An 11,265-nucleotide genomic window follows, 5' to 3' on the forward strand; every position below is an offset into this window, starting at 1 on the left:
TCACCAGTTAGCGTTCGATTAAAAAGCTTCTGGTTTACTGCTACAGCCGCATTGAATGTGCCTGGGTATACATGTACCCACCCCACGGACATAGATGCGTGTAAAAGCGGGTGTATATGTGTATACATGATTCTGAAAGAATTGTGTGTTTGCCAGCGTCCTAGGTCTTTAAGCTTGAGGGTGCCTATGTAATTTCTGGTGCGGATATATTATTTCTCTGCTTTCTAAAGAGATTACAGGATCTCACGATATATATCACATTGAGGTTTGTTGCATCAATCCCTAGCATTTCAGAAAGCTCGTGCTCTACAGTGCCGTTAAACGACAAGCAGCTTCCACTTTGTTCTTGCTCATTGGAAGATGAACGTGGAGTACTCCCCGGCCGGACCGACGGTCCATGATGTGCTACGCCGTCGCACGGTATCCCTAATAAAAGCGAGAGCTAACGGGACTGAATCGAAAAGCTGGCTAGTGTTTTCAGTGAATAAAAAGCGAAGAACAGCGAGCGACAAGAAGTTTTGTTGCTACAGCAACGCGGAATATTTTGTGGCGACATTTCTCATTGGTCGGCTCGCAACACGATTCAGAAACCGAAAGTTCAACACGACGCTGTTTACAGCAACAACATCGACATCGTCAAAATGGCCGCGCCCAGTTTGTTCGGATTGTGACCAAAACTTTCATACAAAAGCGACCACCGAACTCTTGAGGAATCGCAGTAACAAGGTCGGAGAGTTATTCTGTGCAGTTGGTAATCAGCAGGAAATGAGGTAAAAGCTTTATTTACCTCCAAACGAAGTCTCTCGCCGAAAAACCGGTTTTTACGGTTGTAAAGGGAGCGGCTAGCAGCGCTGACGAAACCGGTTTTTCGATTTGTGAACTCATCGCTTGACATCGATAAACTAGAGCGCAGGTCGAAACCAGTTTTACTGGCTCCTGCAGATCGCGCCTGCGTAGACTGTTGTTTCGCAGCGGTGCGTTGCGCTCTACCCCATGCTGATCTTATCAATCGCTCATGGCCGGAGTATTCCCTAATGCGGTTGACCGTCTTTCGGACCGTCGGCCAAGCAGGAAAATACAAACAGCATAAAAAAAAAACGTAACTCTGCTATATACAGACCGTTCTTACACATATTTCAGTAAGAAATATTACGTCCAGGAATTAATCAACTCATCCGATTTGTGTAATTAACTGTTAATAGCTCTCCACAGTTCTGTGCTATTTTATCACTTCAATTTGCCTTTGTATAATTGATAACACTGATAATGAAACGTGTTGCATTTGTCACGTAGAGTTCATTCATATTGTTTTTTGTGTTCACTTGCTTTTGACTATTTCCATGTTATTTTTCAATAGTGAGTATTACCATTATGTGGTGTATTGATCGTATTTTTATTGTTAATCAAGATTATTCATTATTCCTCACAAGTCCGTATACTATTGCTGTATTTTTTTGTAATTACCCCATCCATGTAGCCACAGGAGGTCCCCCTGTCAGTTTCTCTGAAACTTTGGGACCTCCTGCTGTAATAACGCTAACCATGTAACTTAACTGAACTATTTAATAAACTTCACTTGACTAGTTTTCCTCTCGCTTCGTCATCCTTGCTGCGAACGAAGCATATCCGAAAGTTCGCGCGTTCCTTGCGCAGGTCCGGCGAATCGGATGACGAAGGCCCACCGGAACTGTCGGACTACGCGAAAGCTGCGCTGGAGGAGTTTTTGCGAGAAAGAGAGGAGCAAGAAAAGGGGACCGCACCGGAGGAGGACTGGGTTGGTTCTTCTCCAAGAAGTCTTGCTCGGTTTATAGTTTTTGGAAGTACAGGTGCGATATAGCCATTCGATAAACATGCAAGTGCCCTAGGCCAATCAAAATTTAATTCCGAAAAATTCGCATTGTATGACTTGGTGCTAAAAAGGGCAGCAAAACAGTGAAAGAAATTCGGTTTCTTGCCATAGCTTGAAAAACTCGCTACATAATGCGTGTTATAGCGGTATTTCTCTAACATGAATTATGAGATACAACATTTAGTATAGCTGTCTTTATTCAGCATGCACCTCATCCAGCAATGAATTCTGAAGAAATGTACGTACATTAAGATATTATCTTACGTAAAAAAAAATAATAAAGCTGATGTCAAAGTGCAATGTCACCCTCGTAAGTGTGAGATTGCAGACATTCCACAACTACACCCTTACATGATTACAGAGTCTCATCTTGCCTAAGTGCTTCCTTTCGTACAGTGAAATTTACAGCACTGCCATAACCATCTGAGTTGTGTTGATTTCCTTTCATGTTGCTGCTGACCCAAGCAATTAAGCCAGTTCTGGTACAGTGACGAGACAGCGACGGCTTTGGCCAAGGAAGCATTACGTGCAGCTGGGCCGGAAGGAGCGTAAGTTGGCATTATGTCTCAATTTTGTTGTCTTATTTTCATTCTACGTGCGCATCGCATGGTTGAATAACATTTTGCCCACAGCTTGACGTAATCTGAATATAAGTCAACACATGGTGAATATAAGTTAACATAAAGCTGTTTAAGCCTCTTTTGTTTTTTTGAACAGGTACTGCTTCAGATTTTTCATCTGTGTACAGATAAAAAAACAACAATGTATTTCTTGAATACAGCAAAAGCTTGTGAGAACTCTATTTCCAGGGCAAACATGGCAACTCAATTTAGCTAGTTTTATTAAGATCTTGATATCTTGGTTTGCATTTACAGTATTTTCTCACACATAATATGCACATATTGCTTTTACCCTAAAAAAGAAAATAAAAACACACACATCCCTACACCCCCACTTTTTATGCACATTTTTCAGTTTTTTTTTTGGTCTGGGTTATATGGGAGAAAATACAGTACGTACAATCTTGCTATTATATTTACCAAAACCATGATGATTGTGAGACACACCTTTCTGTTTCTGCAAACAAATACAGTACTTACCACATCAGACTTGAGAAGACTAACTTCGTTCACATAGGTAAGAGGAACTGCTTCTGGCATCCGACTGAGGTAATGCTAAACACTAAATTAGCTTTTCTTAGTGTTAGTCAGTAGCGATTCCTCCCGAGAGACAGTTACGGGGCTCACTTTTTTCTTCATTTAAGAATCGCACCCCCTCCCCCCAGTAGCAAGAGCTGTGGTGAAAGTTGGCACATTTAAAGCACTGAAGTGGCTGCAGCACAATTTAGTAGTAGTGGTGGGCTTGGCAGACAAGGTAGCTTCAAGGTTTACATCATGCATGGTAATTAGCTAGCTTTCTTTATCTGCTTAAGCATTTGGAGCATTAGCTGTTAAAAAAAGCTTGAAGAGAAAAGATTTTCCTCGCATTAGTATATTACTTTTTTACTATCCGAAAATCGCCATGTTTGTTGCGAGAAGATGCATATTGAAGAAAATACTGGTGGTCACCCTAAATTGAAATCACCGCACCAGTTTCTGTGGCACCAAGCACTTTAGTAGCATGTACTAGGGCCTACATAGCTCATCGTTAAATGCTCAGCACTTTGCCTTTTTTAGGGAGTCAGAGAATTGACATACAATGTTTTAGAAAATTTCATTGAGCCTATGTGGCCAAATAAAAAAAAATTGCAACATATCCACGAGGTGAATGACGACGAGTGAGGTGAAGCTCTCCGCAGCCCGTCCCCGCAGTAATACGAGTGCGTAAGACCAACGAGGAATTAGCAAACGTCACTGCCTCGTCCACCGACGTCTGGAAGCTCAACATTGTTCAGAAGTACGAGGTCAGACCGCCCAAAATGGACGGACGGACCCTTCACCCTACTCATCATTCACTCCGTGAATATGCTGTGACACCATCTTTGTTAACATGAAATGCTATGCAACCGACTACTACAACGGCTACGACGACAAAAAAAAATATTTTGGCAGAAAATTTAAGTGATTTTTTTTACGATGATGCTAGTTTACAGAGTGTAATTTATTAGTCTAAACTAATTTATTGCTTTATTATAGTGTATATTTAAACGCAATTCTATGTGCCAAGTCATGGGATATTCTTGACATTCAGGAGTGCACAGTTTTACAAGTTTCAGAACTTTATGCCTGCCTACAAAGCAGTTTAATCTTGCAACAACCGTAATTTATTCATATAGTGAGAGTTGAATATTGTGCGGAGCACTTTCAGCTTGATTAATTTAACTCGCAAAATCCTGCTTCAGCGCACATCTGGGCATCAGAATCTGCTTTTTGGTACTTTTCCACTTCCAAATCTTACCTTGTTTATGTTGCATGTCCGACTTCAGTCATTAGTGTTTTCATGTTTATGCAGTGGCGATCCTCTTCAGTGCGACTGATTAGTTTCACGAAAATTCTTGTCCCCCGAACTGTTTCATTCTACAAAGTATTTCTTTGTGTCCGTCAACCTTGTATCTTTCATGTATGTAAAGTAGACTCCCGATAATTCAAACTTTGATAATTCATACCTTTGATTGATTAAAATGAAATTCGATTTTTCGGTTGGCCCTCTATACTTTCAATGTATTCAAAAGCCTCTTAATTCAAACTCATAATTTGGTTAATTCACAGTTTTTGCACTTCCATACTGAAAATTATCTGCTGCTTTCCCACTACTATTTAAAAATTTGTGTGCTTATATAATTATGACAGTCTCAAAATTACAAATAACCACCTTGGGCCTTTGAGGAAAAAAGCTTTGCTAGTAAACAAATGTTTTAAATGAAGCACACGCACGGTAAACTGTGGTGCTTCTCAACTGGTATAGAGAGGTTTGTGCTGAAGGCACATATAGAAAAAAAGCAGTTGGCAATTCACGATTTCTTTAAAAGTTCTGATCAGCAGTAAATGACCAATAAACTTGTGGACCTTACACCTCTGCTTTTTGTTCATTGGGTGCAGTTAGCTTAAGGAATTTTCAAATGTAATAAAATCAATGCCTAATCATAATGTGTGGTGTCACCTAGCTCAGATTCATATATCTCAGAACTATAATTTAAAATTCTTAATAATTTAAACAAAATTTAGGGGTCCCTTTGAGTTTGAATTAACTATAGTCGGCTGTATTTTGTATTTATTCTTAGAATCATGTGCCAAGCATCCCAATGGCAAACATTCAAAAATATTAAACCAGATTAGTCATCTAGATCCAAAATTGTGCTGTATCTGTGTAGCATTTTTCTTTTTTAACAACACATGATGCATATTCATTAATTTCTAACTGCATCACTTAAAAGGGTACTGCACAAAATTTTTGCTTGCAAGATTTGCAGCCAAATAGAAAGATCGGGTGCTGCAACAATAGACTCAACCTTCATTATATGCAGAAACTACAGGGAAATAATGAATTTAATGCGTTTGTCACACAACGCTGTGTCTAGCGGCCGCACTGTGAACAAGAGGATGTGACGTTTGGCAATTTTATGCACTGTAACATTGTGTTGTGCACTGTAAAACGGTTAGCCAACAATCCCAACAGTCAGCCACATTTTTCAACTCGCTTGTCTCCTAGTACGGTTTTCAGAACCACTGCGAACGGCACCAGCATCGAACGCTGCAATCAGTTGGGGCAAAGCCCATGGTGCGAATGTTTATGGGAATTCGCACCTTTCGCACAGATGTTCTTTTCAGTTCCTGCCATTTTCATTCGGCATCCCTTTGACAGGCACATTTTGTAAGATAGCTAATTGGGCAAAGTGGTACATTTTTAGAGAAAATTAAAGTTAACACCGAGAATGCAAGGTGAAGTAAAGGGACAGTTCTGTCTTATTTCAATGTTCTCTGTAATTTGTCCATTACTTTGCCCCCCCCCCCCCCCCAGATATATGTATGTTTTATGTTTGCGCACCCTAGTCTTATGCTTTTGATGGTGGACACCAGATTGAAGTTCAGGAAGATGTAGGCAAAAAATGATGAAAAAAAAAAAAAACATTGGCTCCAGTAATGCTTCTTGTTCAATTATATATATATTTTGCCGGTGGTGATGGATCATTAACAACCAGCCCAATTTTCAGTGCTGATTCATCTTTAATGCTTCTAAAACCGTCGAAGGCAGAAGAAACTAAACATACTTTTTTAATGGTGGTGTCATTTCAGGATTGCTTGTATCTCATGTCCGACTCTGTATGCGAAGCTTCGAGAGCTTGGCTGCAAGAACACGCTCAAGCTTCTCGAGTTCGACCGGAGGTTCGAGTGTCACGAGGAAGACTTTGTACACTACGACTACAACGCTCCGCTCGAGATACCTCTGGAGTGGCAGGGAAAGTTCACGGTGGCTGTGCTCGATCCCCCTTTTCTGTCCGAAGAGTGCTTGTCAAAAACTGCACAAACCGTCAAATTCCTTCGTCCCACGTTTATAATTCTGTGCACAGGTGAGGACAGTGATTGCTTTTCAAGTTCCGTGCTCTCCTGACTCCATTATGGTTTCTGTTGCCTCAGGTGAACAAGTGAACTAACTGCTCTCCAGTGTATGTAACACACTTTCCCAGTCCTCCAAGATTTTTGAATTTCTTGATGCAGCTTTTGAAATGAGCGACAGTAGGGGCAAGGTAACGTGTATGAAAGATGCTTTTGCGTGACAGTCTTGAGGCCATGTTTTGACATGTAGATTTAGCCTTTGCCATGACAAATGGTGCACTTTTGTAGAATGCACTCAAACCTCATTATAACAAAGTTGCATCTTGCACAAAAATAAGTTTGTTATATCTGAAAATTCGTTATAAAGGTTTGCTTATGACTTTATAGCTATTTCAAGACTATTCTTAATTTACTTCATTATAGTAGATATTTTGCTATGCCCAGGTTCGTTATAACGAGTTTAAATGTACATTAAATCAGGGGTCATAAACACTCAGTGCATGTTTGTGGTTGCAGGCTGCACCTGCACATGACTGTCTTCATTCCACTTTTTAATTTTTTTTACTTTGTGACTAAATTTCTGGCTTTGCTTAACCAGACTGGCATTGTTTGCTTGCCTGTTGCAATTAATAACGCTTTGTTAGGGCATGCTACATAGATGTAACTTACCTCAAGCTTTTTTTTGTTTTTTGTGGGGTACTCTATGCAGTAGAACAAAAGCTCTGTGTATCAGAATCGCGTCTACGCCTTAGCATTTTGCAGATTAGTACCAATATTTGATTTCAATTCTCTGATGCGAAATTCTCTTCAGAAATGACCCATTCATAAAATATAGAAAAGGCCTAATATCTTTCAGATATTTTGTTCTATTTCCCCCTCCCCTCCTTGGCTGTGGCTGTCCAAGCCCTTGTGGGATAAAATTTCTTGATTGTGTCTTGCTATCTGAGCAGAGTTTGAGGCCTCTACATCAAATGGGCTGGCTTAGAGTGTAATTCGTCAATACAACAGTTTAGATGGTGGTTCTAAGTAAAATAAGGGTCGTATCAGGCTGGTCAGCTGCATGTGATTCCCTAATGCAGACAGAGCATGAAATACCAATGGTTCTGAGTACGGGAAAATCCAATTTTTTGCCGTTTCAGTACGATGTACTTCTTTGAAGAAATCAGGTGATATTCAGATAATGCATCGCGGGATATTTTCACTTTTCAAGGCCACAGATTTACAGCCAGACCTGCTGCATTCTTTTGTGCACACTATTGAAAATCTAGTATTGTGTTGAGCGTGCAATTACGTGAATATAAGTCTGAAAGTAGCCAACTCAAAGGTGTTTAAACACAATGAGTATACATAGTATTTAACAAATCAGTTCTATTGAAGCCAGCAAGGAAAAGTAATGATAATGAAAGAGAAAACTGTTAATCTGGACAAAAGATTGCAGGCAATTTCACAAACTGGGACACTCAACACAGCAAGTGAATTCTGTGCAAGCCAACAGTATAGGCAAAGGTTTATGAATTCTAATGCAACGGTGACATCAGACTGTGTTTCGAAATTCACCAGTAGTATTTTGGTGCTCATTAGTGACTTCGAATCATGCTATTGTCACTTTATTAAATTTCCATCCACTTTGGTTTCAGGTGCAGTGATGGAGCCCTATGCAGAACAGCTCCTTGGCCTCCAGCTATGCAAATTTGAGCCCACACACACGCGAAAGCTTGGCAATGAATTTAAGTGCTTCGCCAATTACAACATGGATGAATTTTGCAGCTGAAGTGCCGCGACCGAAAGCAGCTTTCACGACTAACCAAAGTATTTTCCTAGTCCTAACAATCGCCCGTAGTTCTTATGACTAATAGAATTGTTTTCTTAGTCTACGCTATCGCTAGTAGTTTTTGACTAATCAAAGTATTTTTCCCTAGTCTTTATGTAACCAGTATTTTTTTTGTTGCTGTTTATAAGAACCAGAGGAGACTTGCATACATGCCCAAAATAAAGTGAATAAAGAAAGCACTGTCAATAAATGGTATATTGACTTCCAAGATGGTAACTGTAACAATAACCAGTGCCGTAAAACAAATGCCTCGAATAAGCCAGTTTATTTTTTACCTACCTAAAATACTTATAGCTTACATTGCAGTAACTTGATTTCGCGTACATACAACATCTCCAAAAGAGTGGCCGGTATTGACAGATTATACACGAGCTAATCTCTGCACAAATGTTGTGCCATTGTAATAGACTAGGACCTACTTGTCCTAGCTTTTCGTCTCAACCTTTAAGGTCTGGTTGTATCTGAAATAAAGAAAAGGAGAGGCATCATTTTAGTACCAAGCACACACTTTTTTAATTAATTGCTATTGCGATACATGCACAACACTTTGCGATGTGCAGGCAGCTTTATCTTTAGAAGCTTCTGTGTCGTTTAGCAAGCTAGCAAATTGAGCTTAGAATAACTAGGGGCTGAGCTAGTTGGTACATATTCATGTTGAAAAGACTGGGAGACAACACAAACGTCGACTAACAACTCAAGTTGGTAGTTGGCGTTAGTGTTGTCTGGGGTGCCCGTGTTTGCACAATGTGTCCTTTACCATGAAAAGCAAAGTGAGCTAGTTCGTACTGCATCACGATTTATTCTAGCACGAGCCGTACAGATATATTGCACATTTTTTGGTTCTCATACACTCGGGCTTTCTGTAGCATATAAGCAAGAATTTTAATACAATAGCGTTACTAAGCCTGTTTCACAGAAATTCCGGTGCCATTGTCAATGTCATTGGTTTGAGCAAAAAATAACTTTGCCTGTGACCGAGAAATCAAGCAAAGATGCAAATAAAATAAATAACAAAAAACTATAGGTTTGAACGACAATCAAACCCAGGCTTTCTGTGTGGCAAGTAGGTGTTCTACCATAGACCCATGCTAATGCTGGAAACTGCTTCGGAAAAAAAAAAGTCATCTCGATACATTTAATATGCGTGGTTTAAGTGTAGAATCGGGCCAGGCATCAAAATATGTGAATTGCGTGACGAGTGTGTGTTTCAACAGGTTTACCCATTACAAAGCACTTGGACATATGTAATCATCATCAGCTGCAAAGTATCAACAATGTGAGCTGCTCTATTCTAAAAATAAATTCGTTTCTTTATCTAAGTAATTGTATACATTAAATAAAGCACTACACTTTTCTAGGTTATCGGTAATCTTTCTATTATATCTCCATTATTCTAAATCTGAACAATAATTTTTAAAACCACTCGATTCTTGGCCAATTTGCCATAGTGGGTATGCGCCACGATCAATAGGTGAACAAGAGCAGCTGTGTAGGTTCTTGCTTTGCCTTACGAAGAAATGGTGGGCTTTTCGCAAAATAAAAAATAATTGCGTAGTGGGCACTAAATAAATGTACTTGCAGTGGGAATTATGGGATGGTTTGAAACGACCAATGTTGCATGCACAGTAGTTCTTTTCTTTAACGCACGATTGAGGTATGCACTGAGCACTAAAGCAGGCTAGCAGTTGAAAAGGCGATGCACACGAGGCTTGATTACACTATCAGGTTCTAGTTTTGCAGGCAAAGCTACAGTGTCTTCCAAGCTTTCGATGCCATGTATTCATGTGTCATGTTACACTAAAATATGTGTCATCTGTGAATATGTGCGCTCACTCTTTTTTAGATAAACCCCGTGTAGGTAGCCTGTACAAGCTTTGAGCCAACGATTTATCAATGATTTCTTTTTAAGGGAGTGTGCAGATGGGCTCTTGGCCTCTTTTTGTGACCCATTGATTAAAAACAGGTGTATGTGTGAGTCGGGTGGGGGGTGGTGGCAAAGGTTATGTATAAATTACAGCTTGAAGCTCCTTCTATAATTTGGTTGACGGTGCACACAAAGTGCAACACCTGAAGTGCACTGTACCTGTAGATTCTGAGCAACTGATAGAGTCCAGTCAAGGCTACAAAGATGTTGACACTGAACAAGTTGTAGTTTTTTGGGATGATAACCATGGAGTACCGTGACCAGATGATTCCTGCAAAGTGAAAAAGTGACTTAGCCTTGCTTACGCCGATCAGAGACGTGTGTGCATGCGCTCTGATCAAGCACAAGAGAAGGGTAATTGTTCTAGGCGTTTGTTCATTAAACACAACAATGAAATGAACAGACAATGAGGTCAAGACACGCTCGCACACATAGGAACACATACCAGTAGCAGCCAGCGCTGTTGACTGCGAGGCGCTCAACTTCTCAGCAGGTCTCGCCAAGTCTCCGATTCCGGCAATCACTAACGCCTGCGCACAACGTGAACAGCAAGGCATGAAAAGAATATAGAAATGAGTACGTCCCTAAACCTGAACGCCACGACGTCTTGCCCACTACTCACCCATTTGAATGACGGTGCCCAGAAGAAAATTGTTTTGGGGCCTGCATGCAAAATTGAAGAACGAGCAATCTATTGATCAGAGGCTCAATCATTTGATTTCGGCTAGCGATTGACGCGAAAAGAGCGTGCTTTTGCGCGCTATCTGTCAAGGCGCAGGCCAGCGGCCTCGAGTATATTAAAAGCGCGCAGTGCTGCTTTATTTTGGTACATTAGTCATCGAACTACCGGCTACTTTTCACTGCCTTTAGTGAGAATCCGCCGTAGTTTGAATGGGTCTGGGCGAGAGAAGCAGGGTGCACCACTCGAAACGACTGCCACGCAAAAAAAGGTTCCGCACAGGACTTCATTTCGAACTCACCTGCCGGATGTTCCCATAGCGGCCGAAGTTTTCCAGGGACAACTCTGTCCCCTGCAGCGACAAGGGCACGATAAAGAGCAGCCATCGCCGCAAAACACGGGCACTGTGGCTCTGCTTTCGATGGGACAAGGAAAACCAAAACTACGACGGAAAATAACAGGAAATACCGCCAGGCGGCGAAAGCGTCG

General features: G+C 40.7%; 2 protein-coding genes across 2 annotated transcripts; one reads left to right on the top strand and one right to left on the bottom strand.

Annotated features, from left to right (window-relative positions):
• Positions 1 to 615: 615 nt before the first annotated feature.
• Positions 616 to 8,363, top strand: LOC119174429 (EEF1A lysine methyltransferase 1). The gene is made up of 5 exons (XM_037425321.2): positions 616 to 770; positions 1,654 to 1,774; positions 2,315 to 2,397; positions 6,082 to 6,356; positions 7,980 to 8,363. Exons 1-5 carry the CDS (start codon positions 766 to 768, stop codon positions 8,111 to 8,113), a joined length of 618 nt encoding a protein of 205 aa, XP_037281218.2. The 5' UTR covers positions 616 to 765; the 3' UTR covers positions 8,114 to 8,363.
• A 56-nt stretch (positions 8,364 to 8,419) lies between these two features.
• Positions 8,420 to 11,234, bottom strand: LOC119174430 (mitochondrial pyruvate carrier 2). The gene is made up of 5 exons (XM_037425322.2): positions 11,078 to 11,234; positions 10,720 to 10,760; positions 10,543 to 10,627; positions 10,257 to 10,368; positions 8,420 to 8,634 (listed from the first exon to the last, which is right to left on the bottom strand). Exons 1-5 carry the CDS (start codon positions 11,160 to 11,162, stop codon positions 8,598 to 8,600), a joined length of 360 nt encoding a protein of 119 aa, XP_037281219.1. The 5' UTR covers positions 11,163 to 11,234; the 3' UTR covers positions 8,420 to 8,597.
• Between the last annotated feature and the right edge of the window lie 31 nt (positions 11,235 to 11,265).

This window comes from Rhipicephalus microplus, chromosome 5 (genome assembly GCF_043290135.1).
Source record: "Rhipicephalus microplus isolate Deutch F79 chromosome 5, USDA_Rmic, whole genome shotgun sequence".
Classification (NCBI taxonomy): Eukaryota; Metazoa; Arthropoda; class Arachnida; order Ixodida; family Ixodidae; genus Rhipicephalus; species Rhipicephalus microplus.